The sequence below is a fragment of the Mobula birostris genome, chromosome 23 (assembly GCF_030028105.1).
Source record: "Mobula birostris isolate sMobBir1 chromosome 23, sMobBir1.hap1, whole genome shotgun sequence".
In the NCBI taxonomy this organism is placed as follows: Eukaryota; Metazoa; Chordata; class Chondrichthyes; order Myliobatiformes; family Myliobatidae; genus Mobula; species Mobula birostris.
Genome location: NC_092392.1, coordinates 21,317,927 through 21,336,736, shown reverse-complemented (window position 1 = coordinate 21,336,736; position 18,810 = coordinate 21,317,927). Strand labels below are relative to the sequence as shown.

The window sequence follows — 18,810 nt, the reverse complement described above, 5'->3', positions numbered from 1 at the left end:
CAAAGGAAAAGTAGTTGTTGGATCCTGATACTTCTGCAATCCTCAGGTTTTTTTGGAAGTCGAGAATAAGGCATAAAATCAGTTGCTTATGATTCTTTTCTAATCTGCATGAACAGTATGGAAGACAAGGTTTTCACCCTAAGACTACTATGAGACCTTAAGATTATTGTACAGATCCCTAGTATGACTACAGACCGGTGGCATTGACCTCCCACATCATGAAGACCCTGGAGAGACTTGTTCTGAAGCTGCTCTGGCCTATTGTCAGGCCACACTTAGATCCCCTCCAGTTTGCCTACCAGCCCCAACTAGGAGTTGAGGATGCCATCGTCTCCCTGCTGAACCGTGTCTACGCCCACCTGGACAAGCCAGCAAGCACTGTGAGGGTCATGTTTTTTGACTTCTCCAGTGCGCTCAACACCATCCGCCCTGCTCTGCTGGGGGAGAAGCTGACAGCGATGCAGGTGGATGCTTCCCTGGTATCATGGATTCTTCATTACCTGACTGGCAGACCACAGTACGTGTGCTTGCAACACTGTGTGTCCGACAGAGTGATCAGCAGCACTGGGGCTCCACAGGGGACTGTCTTGTCTCCCTTTCTCTTCACCATTTACACCTCGGACTTCAACTACTGCACAGAGTCTTGTCATCTTCAGAAGTTTTCGGATGACTCTGCCATAGTTGGATGCATCAGCAAGGGAGATGAGGTTGAGTACAGGGCTACGGTAGGAAACTTTGTCACATGGTGTGAGCAGAATTATCTGCAGCTTAATGTGAAAAAGACTAAGGAGCTGGTGGTAGACCTGAGGAGAGCTAAGGTACCGGTGACCCCTGTTTCCATCCAGGGGGTCAGTGTAGACATGGTGGAGGATTACAAATACCTGGGGATACAAATTGACAATAAACTGGACTGGTCTAAGAACACTGATGCTGTCTACAAGAAGGGTCAGAGCCGTCTCTATTTCCTGAGGAGACTGATGTCCTTTAACATCTGCCGGACGATGCTGAGGATGTTCTACGAGTCTGTGGTGGCCAGTGCTATCATGTTTGCTGTTGTGTGCTGGGGCAGCAGGCTGAGGGTAGCAGACACCAACAGAATCAACAAACTCATTCGTAAGGGCAGTGATGTTGTGGGGATGGAACTGGACTCTCTGACGGTGGTGTCTGAAAAGAGGATGTTGTCGAAGTTGCATGCCATCTTGGTCAATGTCTCCCATCCACTACATAATGTACTGGGTGGGCACAGGAGTACATTCAGCCAGAGACTCGTTCCTCCGAGGTGCAGCGCAGAGTGTCATAGGAAGTCATTCCTGCCTGTGGCCATCAAACTTTACAACTCCTCCCTTGAAGGGTCAGACACCCTGAGCCAATAGGCTGGTCCTGGACTTATTTCATAATTTACTGGCATAATTTACATATTACTATTTAACTATTTATTACTATTTTTCTATTACTATTCTATTACTATTTATTATTTCCATGACTATTAGTATTTACTATTTACTAATAGTAGTATTACTATTACTAGCTCTATTACTATTTATTATTTATGGTGCAACTGTAACGAAAACCAATTTCCCCCGGGATCAATAAAGTATGACTATGACTATGTATGATAAAATGGACTCCTGACTTTACAGAATACCTCAATGTGGTTTTAGTGGACATGGAGAGGATGTTTCCTGCAGTGGGGGAATCTAGGACTAGAGAGCACAGCCTCAGAATACAAGGACATTCCTTTAGAAACCATAGAAACCATAGAAACTACAGCACAGAAACAGGCCTTTTGGCCCTTCTTGGCTGTGCCGAACCATTTTCTGCCTAGTTCCACTGACCTGCACACGGACCATATCCCTCCATACACCTCCCATCCATGTATCTGTCCAATTTATTCTTAAATGTTAAAAAAGAACCCACATTTACCACCTCATCTGGCAGCTCATTCCATACTCCCACCACTCTCTGTGTGAAGAAGCCCCCCCTAATGTTCCCTTTAAACTTTCCCCCCCCTCACCCTTAACCCATGTCCTCTGTTTTTTTTCTCCCCTTGCCTCAGTGGAAAAAGCCTGCTTGCATTCACTCTATCTATACCCATCATAATTTTATATACCTCTATCAAATTTCCCCTCATTCTTCTACGCTCCAGGGAATAAAGTCCTAACCTATTCAACCTTTCTCTGTAACTGAGTTTCTCAAGTCCTGGCAACATCCTTGTAAACCTTCTCTGCACTCTTTCAACCTTATTTATATCCTTCCAGTAATTTGGTGACCAAAACTGAACACAATACTCCAGATTCGGCCTCACCAATGCCTTATACAACCTCATCATAACATTCCAGCTCTTATACTCAATACCTTGATTAATAAAGGCCAATGTACCAAAAGCTCTCTTTACGACCCTATCTACTTGTGACGCCACTTTTAGGGAATTTTGTATCTGTATTCCCAGATCCCTCTGTTCCACTGCACTCCTCAGTACCTTACCATTAACCCTGTATGTTCTACCTTGGTTTGTCCTTCCAATGTGCAATACCTCACACTTGTCTGTATTAAGCTCCATCTGCCATTTTTCAGCCCATTTTTCCAGCTGGTCCAAGTCCCTCTGCAGGCTCTGAAAACCTTCCTCACTGTCCACTACACCACCAATCTTTGTATCATCAGCAAATTTGCTGATCCAGTGAATTTAGAACAGAGATGAGGAAGAATTTCTTCAGCCAGGGGGTGGTGAATCTGTGGAAATCTTTGCCACAGACAGCCGTGAAGACCAAGTTAATGGGTATATTTAAAGTGGGGGTTGATAAGTTCTTGATTCGTAAGGGTGTCGAAGGTTATGGAGAAAAGGTAGGAGAACCGGATTAAGATAGATAATAAATCAACCATGGTGGAGTAGCACAGCAGATTCAATAGGCTGAATGGCCTAATGCTGCTCCTATGTTTTATGGTCTAATGGTCCAAGAGCAAAGGAGTGCCAAGAGAACAAAGAAAAAAAGAAGACTAAAAAGTAATTGTAGAATTCTAATACCAGGCAAGAGCTAACAGAAATTCCATTGATAACGGCTAACCAGTAAAATAGCTGCATTCAGGTAATGTGACACCTGCTACTAAAACAAATAAATTTTCAGAAAAATACAAAGGCAGGTGTTCCGTAATTACTGGAAAATTCACTGTACAATTATATATATATTTAGGTGATTATACAAAAACATAAGCCAACATCGGAAAGCTAAACTACAGTCACCTCCAACATAATGGTTATTCAAAAATTAATAAAGCAATAACTCTAATTTGCTAATAGATTCCACAAGTGTGAGTTCATTAAAACATCTGCTGCTACTGTCCCATCTTACATTATACCCCTTTCGCCCGAAACCTCCCAGCTAAACATCTTCCCAACTTTACATGCAAAGTGCTGGAGGAACCCTGAGAGTTAGTGGCTAAAGTACACATATGGAATAAAATGTGTATAAGTACATAAATGCCAGCATGTATTCATCATTTATTTTATTATTTTTTTATTAGCGATACTGCACAGAGAAGCCTCTTCCGGCCCTTCGAGCCACATCGCCCCAGCAATCCCACAACTCCGACTAACCCTAGCCTAATCATGAGGCAATTTACAGTGACCAGTTAATGTACCCGGTACAGCTTTGGACTGTGGGAGGAAACTGCAGCACCCTGGAAAAACCTAGGCATACCATGAGGGGAACATACAGAGACTCCATACAGGATGGCACCAGAGTTGAACTTCAGACTCCAAAATGGCCTGAGCTGTAATAACATCATGCTAACTGCAGCACCATGCTATTTACAGTGTAAACAGCATTATAAAAAGTGCAGTGTAGTAACAGGGTTAATAGATCAACGGGGGGTGGGGGGTAAATAGAATGATTGATCAAATTATCTACCTGGGGGAAGAAACTTTTAGGATGGCGTGGTTTTTGTTTCAATAGCTCTGTGGCGCTTTCCAGAAGGAAGCTTTTGGGAAAGGGAGTTTGCGGGGTGATTTACCCCCACTTCCTTGATCTGATCACTTGCAAGTCCCACAGTCATGGCAGACTGCTGCCAATAACCTGACGGTTTCCTGTCATTTTCATACATTGTGAGAGGATGCTGCACCAAACCAGCCAGTAGTGGCTGATGTGAGGATGCTCTCTATGATGGCAATGTAGAATTGCAGCAGGGTGCTCCAGGGAAGATGGAATTTTACCAACTGCCGCAAGAAGTGCATCCTCTGTTGAGCCTTTTTGCTAATGAAGGATATATGATTTTATAGTGAGGTCCTATGAAATAATGATGCCCAGGAACCAGAATAATGAAATGTTACTAACTGTCACAATCACTGCGATGGTCTACAGACAATCATAAGAAATACGAACAGGAGTAGTTCATCTGGCTCATCAAGCATGCTCCACCATTCAATAAGATCATGGCTGATTTGGCTGTGCACTCAGCTCCACCTATCTTCCTCTTCCCACAACACTCAATTCCCTTGCCATACAAAAATCTTTCTAATTGTGCCTTAAATATATCGAATGAGATAGTTTCTATTGTTTCCCTGGGCAGCAAATTTCACTGTTTTTTTTACTCTCTTGGAATATCATCTCTGTCCTAAATTTGTTCCAAAAAATCTATTCCCCCAAACCTTGAGGCTATATCCTCTACTTACTGATGGAAACAAGTTTCCTGCCTCTATCCCTTTAAAAATGCTATGTTTCTATAAAATCCTCTCTCCTCCTTCTAAATTCCTGAAGGTCTCCCAGGAAAGTCCCAGCTGGTGGCGTAGTGGCATCAGCATTGGACTTCGGGACGAAAGGTCCCGAGTTCGAATCCAGCCGGCTCCCCTGCACGTTTTCCATCTGTGCTGGGTTACGAGCTGGTGATCTCTTTGGAAACTCACCCGGCAGAAGGCAATGGCAAATCACTGCTGTAACTTGCCTCGTACGTGATTCCCCTCTACGTCAGAGAAGCGTGGAGGGAAATTGTCCGCTAACTGGAGAAATTCTGGATGCGACGTACCTCTCCTTTCCTCTCCTTTCCTTTCCTTTCCCAGGAAACCACAGTCAAAGTTGTAACTCTGCTCACCTTGTTCTCTCCTTTCGTTATATGGGTGAGTCCATCAAACTGTGCTCCGAGCTTATGATGTGCTTCGAGGAAGGCAATACCTTGTGGCTCAAAAATGTAGACGTCAACCTAAGGGAAATTTAGATGAGGTTTTTAAGAAAAGTACTGTGAGTTCTGGAGATCTGATATAAATACAGGAATGAAATGGATGAAACAGCATCTGTGAAGAAAGAAGCTAAACTAACATTTCAATTTGCAGACCTTAAAGCTATGATTGATTAACTGATTGATATCAAATCCTTTTCTACTCTCTCTTTAAAGATGAAATCTTTTCCAAAGATGCTCAAGTAATCCAAATGTGGGCAGTATCATAGTCAAATGTACATGTTAAGATCTCCTTTACAGATCTTTTTTGCCTCTCTGGTTCACAGACTAGGAACACTGTCATATAAGACAGAGATAGTATCATCTGATTGAATGAAGAAATCACACGGTGTTCTACAAAGGCCCTGCTTTTTAGCAGCCTTCTTCATCAAAACGAACTTGCTTGACAAAGTGTTAGTTCGTGTGCACACACGCACTCGCACAGGTCTGCAAATTCTGAGAGGCACCAAACATCAAACAGGTAGTAAGCACAAGTCAACTTAGCATTTACTGGTCTTAACGAATCCCCTGTTGTGAAGCTAGGGTATAGTCGGAGATCAGGTACGAGGTTGAAATGCTTTGCTATGAACATGTCCTGTGTCTAAAGGAAAACTAGGGTGCTTCAGCTTAATGTAGACAGATAAATTATAAAATATTATTAGACACTACATTTTGAGTATGAGAAGGAGGTACAGAAGCCTAAAAGTCCCACACCACCAGGTTCAAGAACTGTTACTTCCCTCAGTAGTTCAGTTCCTGAACCAACTCGCAAAACCCTAATCAGCACCGCAGCTTAGTAACACTATGACCACTCTGATCGCTTTGCACACAAATAGACATTTTTTAGGTTCTAACTGTGTATTTTTGTAAAAATTGTGTATAGTTTATGCTTTGCTTTTCTTTTGAATGCTGCTTATGTGATGCTATGTGCCTGTGATGCTGTTGCAAGTAAGTTTTCATTGCACCCCAAAGACATGTACTTGTGCATTTGACCTTTGGTCCCACTAATTTAGCCCAGAAATTGTGGGCACTTCATAGGACAAAATGGATTGGACATTCCTGATTGAAACACTTCAATTAGGCTTAGTTCCTTCCTTAACCTTGCCTTGTGGTTACACCAAACTTCTGTGGATGTGCCATTCCTTAGAACTTTGAGGACCAGGTTCTACCCCCAGTCAGTTCAGAGGAGAGGGCTGTGGATGATTAAAAACGCTCAAGACACCAAGTCCAGTCTGCAGTGCTTTCCTTACAGCTTGAGCTACCTGTGTCTCACTTTACTACTTTAACAAATGAAGGCATTTAAAAAATCATTCCAATCATTCCATTGCCACCAGCAATCAGCAATCCTAATGTGATCATAAAAAATCTAGACGTGATTGAAAATCAGAAATAAAACTGAAAGTACTGATCTATGGAGAAAATTGGTCAACATCTCAGGAAAAGTGAAGCAAAGTAAACCTGTTGCTATGGTACTACCTTTTAATCTGAACTGTTAACACTTTTTCTCTCTCCATATAAGCTGCCTGGCCTGGTATAAATATACAGCAATAATTTTTATGCTTATTACCTGATGAAATGTACAATAATCATGCAACATTAATGGAGATATATTCAGAGATATTAATGCTGAATTAAAGAGGGCAAATCTGTAAATATGAATGGAATAATGCTTGATATTTTAAAGAGGCTGGTGCTAGATTTGGGAATGAACTTCTTTTTGGAATTCAAGTGATTAAAGATTCATCACATACATGAAATATAGAGTGAAATGCATCTTTTGTTTCAACGACCCACACAGTCCGACGATGGGCTGGGAGATGCCCGCAAGTGTCACCATGCTTCTGTTGCCAACGTAGCATGCCCACAATTTACTAACCCTAATCTTTGGAATGTGGGATGAAACAACATGGTTATGGGAAGAACCAGCAAAGTCCTTACAGACAGTGATGTGAAGTGAACCTCGATTGGTGATGGCTGCTGCTGTAAAGCGGTATGCTAATCTTTATGCTACCATACAGCCCACGGTAGTGGGAAGCGACACAAAATATTCAAACCTTGGTCAACTGTTCACTTTAGATAACCTTTGGTAATTTCTCCACTATTCCCTTCCCTTTTTTCCATTTTCCTTCTCACCCTTCTCTTCTTCTCACCTGTCTATCAACTCCCTCTGGTGCCCCCCTCCTTCCCTTTCTCCCATAACACACTCTCCTCTCCTATCAGATTCCTTCTTCTTCAGCCCATTACCTTTTCCACTTATCACCTCTGAGCTTCTCACTCTTTCCCCCCTCCCTCACCCACCCACCTTCCCCCACACCTGCCTTCATCTATTACCTTCCAGCTTGTTCTCCTTCTCCTGTCCCCCCCTACCCTGGATTCTTATTCTGGCATCTTCTCCCTTCCTCCAATCCTGATGAAGGGTCTCTGCATGAAACGTCAACAGCTTATTCTTCTCATAGAAACATAGAAACGTAGAAAACCTACAGCACAATACAGGCCCTTCGGCCCACAAAGCTGTGCCGAACATGTCCTTACCTTAGAACTAACGAGCCTTACCCATAGCCCTCTATTTCTCTAAGCTCCATGTAGCCATCCAGGAGTCTCTTAAAAGACCTTATCATTTCCACCTCCACTGCCGCCGCTGGCAGCCCATTCCATGCACTCACCACTCTCTGCGTAAAAAACTTACCCCTGCCATCTCCTCTGTACCTACTTCTAAGCACCTTAAAACTATTTCCCTCCCGTGCTAGCCATTTCAGCCCCGGGAAAAAGCCTCTGACTATCCACATGATCAATGCCTCTCATTATCTTGTACACTTCTATCAGGACACCTCTCATCCTCTGTCGCTCCAAGGAGAAAAGGCCGAGTTCACTCAACCTATTCTCATAAGGCATGCTCCCCAATCCAGGAAACATCCTTGTAAATCTCCTCTGCACCCTTTCTATGGATTCGATGTCCTTCCTGTAGTGAGGTGACCAGAATTGAGCACAGTACTCCAAGTGGGGTCTGACCAGGGTCCTATGTAGCTGCAACGTTACCTCTCGGCTCTTAAACTCATTCCCATGGTTGATGAAGGCCAATGCATTGTATGCCTTCTTAACCACGGAGTCAACCTGCGCAGCTGCTTTGAGCGTCCTATGGACTTGGATCCCAAGATCCCTCTGATTATCCACACTGCCAAGAGTCTTACCATTAATCCTATATTCTGCCATCATATTTGACCTACCAAAATGAACCACTTCACACTTATTTGGGTTAAACTCCATTTGCCACTTTTTAGCCCAGTTTTGCATCCTATCAATGTCCTGCTATAACTTCTGACAGCCCTCTACACTATCCACAACAGCCCCAAACTTTGTGTCATCAGCAAATTTACTAACCTATCCCTCCACTTCCTCATCCAGGTCATTTATAAAAATCATGAAGAGTAGGGGTCCCAGAACAGATCCCTGAGGCACACCACTGGTCACTGACCTCCATGCAGAATATGACCCATCTACAACCATTCTTTGCCTTCTGTAGGTAAGCCAGTTCTGGATCCACAAAGCAATGTCTCCTTGGATCCCATGCCTCCTTACTTTCTTAATAAGCCTTGCATGGGGTATCTTGTCAAATGCCTTGCTGAAATCCATATACACTACATCTACTGCTCTACCTTCATCAGTGAGTTTAGTCACATCCTCAAAAAATTCAATCAGGCTCGTAAGGCACGACCAGCCTTTGACAAAGCCATGCTGACTATTCCTAATCATATTATGCCTCTCCAAATGTTCAAAAATCCTACCTCTCAGTATCTTCTCCATCAATCGACCAACCACTGAAGTAAGACTCACTGGCCTATAATTTCCTGGGCTATCTCTACTCCCTTCCTGGAAAAAGGGAACAACATGCACACCCTCCAATCCTCTGGAACGTCTCCTGTCCTCATTGATGAGCAAAGATCATTGCCAGAGGCTCAGCTTCCCACAGTAGCCTGGAGTACACCCCGTCCGGTCCTGGTGACTTCCCCATAGATGCTGCCTGACCTGCTGAGTTTCTCCACCATATTGTGTGTTTGTCCCTGGATTTCCAGCAATTGCACAATCTCTTGTGTTTATGGATCACTTTAAGTTATTTTTAACTAAGGTTATGGTATATAGGAAAGGTTATATATTGTCCACAGCTACATCGAATGACTTCCACAATGCCTATAATAGGTTTCACCCTGTTAGTGTAAGATATACAAAGCAGATATTTATCAGAAACACTGTGTATGCAGGGCCCTTAACATTGTCAAGTATTCCTCCCATCCGTCTTTGACCTCCTATTGTTTCAGTAGGACAAAACCTGTTAAGGTTGGAAACAGCTTCTATCCCAGGGCATGAGTCTACTGAACTCCCTGCCACCAACCACCCATGTTTCATCACTTATGAAGCGACATAGTGTTTCCTGACGAAGGGTCTCGGCCTGAAACGTCGACTGCACCTCTTCCTAGAGATGCTGCCTGGCCTGCTGCATTCACCAGCAACTTTTATATAGTGTTTCACTGCTTACTTTTTAACTTTTGTCCTAAACACACCTCATGCTAAATGTAAATCTTCTGGAATATATTTTATTATTTGTTAATTTATTTGTGGGTAATATTACTTTATGTATTGTGTGCGAGTTATATGTGCTGTGTTGTGTACCTTGTCCAGAGGAACAATGCTTCATATAGTGGTACAAGTTTGAGTGATAATAAATTTGAACTTGAATTTTCTCATGTACCTGGAACTGCCTCACCAAGCTTCCTGGTTGAAGAACAATAACTTGCTCATAAAATCCCAGTCGTCGCTGTAGCAGCTCTTGGCAGTAAAGCTCAAAACTGATTTTGCTTCCTCCAGGGACATTCACATCAGCTTTAAAGTGCTCCATCTCACGGCCATATGTCCTGACCACATAAACAATCAACAAATTGTTGAATGGTGTATCAGTCAATTTTTTATATATATATATATGTTCAAAGTTTAAAGTTTGAGAGCTGAGATCGATTTTCTAGCAGGCATTCACAAAAGGTACAAAGGTACAAAGAAACTCAATAGAATCTATGAAAAACTAAACACACACACACACGCAAAGACAAACATACAACTAATGCGCATCAGAGGACAAACTGTACAATTCCAAAACCAAATAAGTGAAAACAATAATAAGCAAGTAAATAATAAATAATATTGAGAACATGATTTAGAAGCCTTACGGTCAGGCATGATGCTACTGCTTATCCAATTGTGAACCACAAGCCTTTTGATCTCCCATTGACCACTTAACCAAGGAACTGATCCATGACTTAAACAAGGTGTGTAAGGGGAAAGAGAAAAGCTTCACCTAATAATCCCAGCAGCCTTTCCCTGAGTTCTTGCTTCTTCATAAAGTCGCCTGGCTAAATTCTTCTCCTGCACGGACCCGACAAATGTTATATCATTCACAGTCCTGTTTAAGACAAGAGAACATTTCGATTAATCCTCATGATTGCAATACAAAAACACAAGAGATTCTGCAGATGCTGATAATTCAGAGTAACACACAAAATACTGGAGGAACTCAACAGGTCAGGCAAGATTCATGGAAAGGAATAAAGGGTTTTGTTCCTAAACTCTTCATCACGTCTGGTGTGTAATATAAAGAGCACGCTAACTGGTTGCAACACCGTCTGGTATGGAAGGCCTACTGCACAGTGTTGGAAAGAGTTGTAAACTCAGCCAGCTCCATCATAGGCACAAGTCACCCAAGCATCTTCAAAGCTGATTCCTCAAAAAAGCAGTGTCCATTATTAAGTATCTCCATCACCCAGGACTTGCCCTTTTCTCATTGCTACCATCAAGGTGGAGGTACAGGAGGCTTAAGACACACACTCCACACTTTACGAGCAGCTTCTTCCCATGTGCCCAAGTACATTACCTCACAATTTTTTGGTTCTCTTTTCCACCACTTATTTAATTCATTACTTCATTAGCTCCTGACATATACTTCTGACCTTCTGCCAGCCAAAGTGCTTTCCTACTTCATATTTCCTGACTGTGCAGGGAGGGACTTAATTTAGATCTGAAATTGCTCATTTCAAAATAAAAGATGAATGTGCTTAATCACACAGGAAAAAAAACCTATATCAATTGTCTGAAATGTGGACTTTCACTCCATAGCCAATGACATCCTTGATCATTTCATTGACCCTGTACCACAAAAACGTGAGATAATTCCTGTGGTCACCTTGGAGGAAAAAACAATAGAACATTTGTTGTATGTCCGTAGGAGACCAAAAAAGCAGAACAAAACCCCCAGGAGGGAGTTATTGTGGTCTGGGTTTATAACAGAAATGGAGCTCTTTGTGCTGCAATTCTTGAAGGTAGATCTGTCTGATTTCCCAGATGCACTGCTGCTATTTGGAACAGTGTACCTCAAGTTATTTCTTTTGCATGCCTTATGGCAGATGAACCTGGCGAAGTAATCAAATGGAGGAAAATGGCCACAATTTTCTTCCTTGAACCTTGAGCTAATGGATATCCGCTTTCCTGAAGTCCATGGGGGAGTTTCTCCATTATGGGCCAACACCATGGGCAGTGACCAGATAAGTGAAATCTGGCAAGTACCCCTCATCCTTGCACACTGAAGTTCCATAAGAAGGTCTCCCAGTTCCCATAACTTGACATGGCCCTTGGCAGAGATTCTAGAAAAATCTACTAAATCCTGTAATAGAGACTTCTTAATAATTTCTGGTGTGGTGTAGCACTCCTGAAGCCGTTCCCAGGCCTTCTCTAGAGCTGCAACAGGGTTACTTACATGCACTGAGCATGTCCTCTAGTAATCTCACTGGATTCGTTGCCCAGCTAATTTGTCAGTAGATCCAACTCTTCTGTCGCTGTGAGGCTGCGCTCCCTAGTGGCATTGTTGTATGATGGCTGCCACGCTCTGTAGCTCTCAAGTTTGTCATCAAACTGGTAAATGCTTGTGCTCACTAAGTCAAGATGAGCCAGATATCGTGCAAGGTGTTCTGTTGCAGGTTCCGGGCTGGTGGAAGCTGCCTTGTTCTGGGGAATATTTGACTGGGCTGTAGTGTTCAGTGGCGATCTGTCCTAGTGTCCGTCTGCTGCTCATTCTCCCTGTGGTGGGCCTTTGTATTGGAATTTTTGGGAAGAGGTATGAGGATATCGATAAATGTATCATCAGCAACAGGTGGCTTGCTGCTTCTGTTGGGTTGTCGATTTTAGCCATCTCCTGAAGGAGACCTCCATGCAATAAAGTTGCCATCAGGAAATGCTGAAGTTAGGGACGTGCTAGGAAAAGCTACTTGGTTCTGCGATGTGTGAAGTTCAAGCTGTGTTTTTACGTATTCACCTGTACATTCCACAATGTCCTTTTCTAAACTGCTTTGCTGGCTCTTCCCAACTTCTTTGCTCCCTCCATTTCTTCAGCTGCCTCTGAGGCCTCACCCTGTGCAGTGGCTGCAGCTGCCTCTTGTTGAAGGGTAAGTGCACTTAGTTCGGCCTGATTTTGCCTCTTCTAATTGCAGTTCTGCTTTTCCCATCTTAAGCTTCGCCTCCTTCTTAGCAAATGAAGTGTATGGTTTTGCTGCCTCTGCCTCGGTGCAAGCTCTTGCTGCCGCACTAGCTGTTGCTGCAGATGTTCAGTAACACCCAGAAGCATTATTGCCTTGTTCCTGTTCTGTAATGCAGCTTTCGGATGTAATAAGGTTTTACCTGTAGCAAAACCTGATCTCTGCTTTTTCACTGTACTGCCCTTGCTGAGGTGTTGTGCATCAACTAGACAGTCAGCCAAACTGCCAAACTCCATTCAAAACTGACATGAGAGTCAGGATATAGCGTCCTAGCTCCTTGAGTTTATTGCAGACTCAATAGTGAATCTGGAGAGAAAAAGCAATGCTTCTGCTGGGGAAACAACAAGACGGCCTTAGACAGAAACTTCATTAGCTCCTGACACAAACCTCTGGCCTTCTGCCAGCCAAAGTGCTTTCCTATTTCCTATTTCCTGATGGCACAGGAAGTGATCTAATATAAATCTGAAACTGGTCATTTCAAACTAAAACTAAATGTGCTTAATCACCTGGAAAAAAACATAAATTGATTGCCTGAAGGGCGGAACACAGCTGGTTTACTCAAAGAAGTAAATGTCCTGGTCTGCTCGATATGTGACTTTAGGTTCGCATATTGCTGGTTGACTCTTAATTAGTGTCTAAAGGTTGCCTACCAAAGCTCTAAAGTTGTATCAAAATGAGTAAACTCTTCTTGGGCTTCCACCTGGGTACAAGTATCAACTTTAACCAATGTTTTGATGACAAACTCTGCCATCTTCATCAGGGATAATGCCTTGGCATGTCTAGTCCAGTGGTATTTATACCCCTGTCATCCATCCCTCCGGATTGGTTAGTCCTTATCCAATCAGGTTTCCGCTGTCCCATCTTGTTTACAGTTGAATTCCACATCTTACTTAGAGTGAGACCATTGACTTTGTTAAAATTCTTTATATTTAATTTTATTTCAATGGCTTCCTTCACCAGGCGATCCCAAAACTCATTGGCGTGGCACAGTAGTTTAGTGCCATCGAAGTCAATCCTATGGTCACTGCGAATGCAATGTTCCACTGCCACAGATTTCTTCAGGAAACCCAAACCGATACACCACCTGTGCTCCTTGATGCGGGTTTCCACCATGTGTCCCATCTGGCCAATATATGCTGCTCCGTATTCACAGGGAATCCTGTAAACGCCAGTCATGCTGAGTCATTCAATTTAACATGGAGATGGAGAAGAATAGTTGCCTCCTGTTCCTGGACATTCTGATACGACAGAAACCAGAAGGAAGCCTTGCACATGGCATCTATCATAAACCCACTCACATGGACCTGTACCTCAACAATAACAGCCACCTTCACACCTCCCAATGTACAGCAATTCTTTCCACTTTGATTAACCATGCAAAAAGTATTTCAGACCAGGAGAGTCTCCACCAGGAAATAAAATGATTATGCATTACGTTCCTAGAGAATGGCTGCAAGGTGAAGGAAATCAATTGGACCCTTAGACGGGCTGACGGAAAAACCAGGAAACCTAACAACGAGGAGGAATCCGTTGCTGCCGCCTGACTTTCCTATATTTCCATGGTTTTTGGAAGGAGCACCAAGATCCTGAAGAAGTAATTGATTAATACATCCACAAACCCAAAGAGAAGCTCAAGGCACAGCTTATGCAGGTCAAAGATGACCTGGGACTCAGCATGACTGGCGTTTACGGGATCCCTGTGAATGTTGAGCAGTGTATATCGGCCAGATGGGACGCACAGTGGAAACCCGCATCAAAGTGCACAAAAGGTGTATCTGTTTGGGTTACCTGGAGAACTCAGCGGTAGCAGAACATTGCATCCACAATGGCTATAGGATTGACTTCGATGGCATAAAACTACTGTGCCGCACTAGTGGCTTTTGGGACTTCCTGGTGAAGGAAGCCATTGAAATAAAACTAGAGGAAAAGAATTTTAACAAAGCTGAAGGTCTCGCTCTAAGTAAGATGTGGAATTTGATCATAAACAAACTGGGACAGTAGAAACTAGATCGGACGAGGACTAACCAATCAGGAAGGACGGACGACGGGTGTATGTATACCACCTGACTAGATATGCCTAGGCATCATTCCTGATGAAGATGGCAGAGTGCGTCATCGAAACACTGGTTAAAGTTGATACCTGTACCCAGCTGGAAGCCTGAGAAAAGTTTATTCGTCAAATACGCCAGGAAAGCACTAGATCCTTGTATCAAACTGCTATGCATCAGCTTTGTCAGAACGATACCCTGTACATGAATGGCAGCATTTTGAGAAGGTGCTTAACCCCTTATTAATGGTAATGTGGCAAGGCTTTGAACAGGTGAATGGATGAGAAATCACACTCCTAAGTATGCTGGCTCAACGCGTATCCAATAATCTAATTACGTCAGCCTTGGATGACTTCGGTGAATGAGCAGCCACAGATCTCAGGTGGATGTGACGACACAGTCATATGGCAGTTAGTGTGATGTTTTACAGAGCCAGCAGTAATTCAGTGTTCAATTCCCACTGCTGGATGTAGAAGTTTGTATGTTTTCCCATGACTGTGAAGGCTTCCTCCAGGTCTTCCGTTTCCTTCCACATTTCAAAGACAATAGATCAGGGTTAGTGAGCTGTGGGCACGGTATGTTAGTGCCAGAAGTGTGGCAACACTTGCAGGATGCCCAGTACAATCCTTGCTGGTCTGATTTAATACAAAACAATGTGTTTCACTGTATGCTTTGATGTACATGTGACAAATACAGCCCATCTTTAATCTTTAATCAGCGATCTCTTGCTCAATTTCTGACAATCACCCATTATTCTGAGACCATAGAATTACTCCTAAATATCTTATTGATATTGGTTTATCATTGTCACATGTGCTGATAAACAGGGAAAAGTGTTTTTTTGTATGCCATCCAGACAGATCATGCCATATGTAATCACACTGAGGAAATAAAAAGAAAACAGAATGTATGATGCTGAAGTTACAGAGAAAATGTTGTGCAGATAAAGTAAAAGGGCCACCACGAGGTAGACTGGGAGATCAAAAATTCAAAAGTTCATCTTTCAAAGTATGAGATCTCTTTAGGAGTCTGATAACAATGCGATAGAAGCTGTCCTTGAGCCTAGCCTGGTGGTACGTGATTTCAGGCTTTTGTATCATTTGTTTGATGGGAGGGAGCAGAAGAATGCCTGACTGGCTGCTTTCCTGAGGCAATGGAAAATGTAGGTTGAGTCACGTCTTTCATAAGAGTTTGTCCATTGTATTTCAAAGTTCAAAGACCAAAGTAAATTTCGTTACTTTGATAATTTTAGACAATCAATGGTAGATGATCTTATAGTGCAGTTAGAGATTGACAGGTATGATGTTGTGGGCATTGCTGAGTTGTGGCTGAAAGAAGATTACAGTTTGGAGCTTAACATCCAAGGTTACACATTGTATTGAAAGGACAGGCAGGTAGGCAGAGAGTGCAGTGTGGTTCAGTTTGTAAAAAATGAAATCAAATCCATAAAAAGAGGTGACAAAGGATTGGAAAATGTAGGTTCCTTATGGGTAGAGTTAAGAAATTGCAAGTAAATTAAAAAGACCCTGATGGGAGTTATATTAAGGCCTCTGAACAATAGGCAGGATGTTGGCTACAAATTACAATAGGGGATAGAAAATTCATTTAAAAAGCGCAAGTTTTGTGATAGTCATAGCAGATTTCAATATGCAGGTACATTGGAAAAATCAGGTTGGTGCTAGATCCCAAGGGAGGAAACTTCTACAATGCCTATGAGATAGCTTTTTAGAGCAGCTTGTGGTTGAGCCTATTAGGGAAAAGGAAATTCTGGATTGGGTGTTATGTAATGACCCAGATTTGACTGGAGAGTTTAACATAAAGGAACTAACATAACATAAGAGGTAGTGATCATAATATGATAGAATTCACCCTGCCATTTGAGAAGGAGAAGCTAAGCTCAGATGTATCAGCATTTAGTGAAGTAAAGGGAATTATAGAGGCATGAGAGAGGAGCTAGCCGATTGGAAGAGGACACTAGCAGGGATGACGGCAGAATGGCAATGGCTGGAGTTTCTGGGAGCAATTTAGAAGGTGCAGAAAAGGTAAATCCCAGAGATGAAGAAGTATTCTAAAGGGAGGATGAGGCAACTGCTGCTGACAACAAAAGTCAAAGACAGCATAAAAGCAAAAAAGATGGCCATATAATATAGCAAAATTTTGTGGGAAGGTAGAGGATTGGGAGGGTTTTAAAAACTGACAAAAGGCAACTAAAAAGCTATAAAGAGAGAAAAGATGAAATGTGAAGGTAAGCTAGCCAATAATATAAAAGAGATTACAACATTTCTTTTTCAGATATATGAAGAGTGAAAAAAAAGATGAGAATGGATGTAGGACCGTGGAAAAAGATATTAGAGAGGTAAAGGGGGAATAAAGAGCTTAATAATTATTTTGTGTCAGTCTTCACTGTGGAAAACACTAACAGCATGTCAGAAATGAGAGAGTGTCAGGGGCCAGAAGTGAGTGTCATTGCTGTTACTAAGAAGATGCTTGGGAAATTGAAAAGTTTGAAGGTGGTGAGGTCACCTGGATCAGCGTCCTAAAAGAGTTAGTTGAAGAAACTGTGGAGGCATTAGTAATGAACTTTCAAGAATCACTAGATTCTGGAGGATTGGAAAATTATAAATGTCACTTTGCTCTTTACGAAGGGAGGGAGGCAGAAGAAAGTAAATTATAGGCCAGCTAACCTGAATTCAGTGGTTGGAAAGATGTTGGAGTTTATAGCGTTGTGGTTAGCACAATGCTTTACAGCACTGGTGACCCAGATTCAATTCCTGACACTGACTGTTAGGAGTTTGTATGTTCTCCCCGTGACCATGTGGATTTCCTCTGGGTGCTCCTGTTTCCTCCCACAGTCCAAAGACGTACTGGTTGGTAGGTTAATTGGTCATTGTAAATTGTCCTATGATTAGGCTAAAGTTAAATTGGGGGATGGCTGGGCAGCATGGCTCGAAGGGCTAGAAAGGCCTATTCCATGCGTATAAATATATAAACAAATAAATAAATGAATGAATGAATAAATAAATAAGGATGAGGTTTGGGGGTACTTGGAGGTACATAAAAAAATAAGCCAAAGTCAGTATGATTTCCTGAAGGGGAAATTTTGCCTGACAAATTATTGGAATTCTTTGAGGAAACAACAGGCAGGTATAGACAAAGGACAGTCAGTGGATGTTGCTTATTTGAATTTTCAGAAGGCCTTTGTCAAGGTGCTACACATGAGGCTGCTGAACAAGATATGAGCCCATGGTATTACAGGAAAGATGCCAGCATGGATAGCGTATTGATTGACTGCCAGGAGGCAAAGTTTGCGAATAAACAGGGCCTTTCCTGGTTGTCTGTTTCATAAGGTTGTCATAGCCAGTGGTGGTAGTGTGGATAAGCTACCTATAAAGTGCGACACAACAGCCCCTGACAACCAAGTCCAACTCTTGGCCTTCATGTGTGGCTTAGCTACTAGGCCTGGTGGAACTGTTTCTACTGACAAGAGAAAGGGCAAAGGTGGACCACTGGCCCTTCTAAACCAGCTGCTTTGGGCAGATGGGGCTCATCATCCTTGGACGGCAGAAGGAAAACCCTGATTTTAAACCTCCACTGCCTTGAGGCCATACCCCGCCCCCATGGGAAAGGCTTCAGGAGTAAAACCCAAGGAAGAAATCCGGAGCCAGCGTCCCTAAGGCAGTTTGATTTACTTTACAACTTCACTCTGGCAACCTCTGTGACGACACTGGTGCCAAGCTGCATTAGTGCTTGCCCTTCCCTTGGACTACCTCAGTGACATGGAGAGGGGGTACCTGCTGCATGGGCAACAGCCGGTTCTTCAAATCTTCCCGCCCAGTCTTGCGCCCTGGAGATGACACAGTCCACCAGAGGTGCAAACCCATGATCCCCTGGGATCGACTGCTGTCTACTATTCTGGTTGTCTGCCTGTGAATAGTGACATTCTTAAGTGGTTGGTGCTGGACTGCTTCTTTTCATGGTATATGTCA

At 42.8% G+C, this 18,810-nt stretch overlaps 1 protein-coding gene across 1 annotated transcript in view; it reads right to left on the bottom strand.

Moving 5' to 3' along the window:
* The window catches only part of itih2 (inter-alpha-trypsin inhibitor heavy chain 2), a 108,227-nt gene that overhangs the window by 52,916 nt on the left and 36,501 nt on the right, over positions 1 to 18,810 (bottom strand). The window contains exons 5-7 of the mRNA XM_072241813.1: positions 10,550 to 10,654; positions 9,950 to 10,112; positions 5,083 to 5,190 (exon numbers count right to left, since the gene is read on the bottom strand). Coding sequence (XP_072097914.1) covers positions 5,083 to 5,190; positions 9,950 to 10,112; positions 10,550 to 10,654 — 376 coding nt within the window. The remainder of the gene's footprint in view (positions 1 to 5,082; positions 5,191 to 9,949; positions 10,113 to 10,549; positions 10,655 to 18,810) is intronic.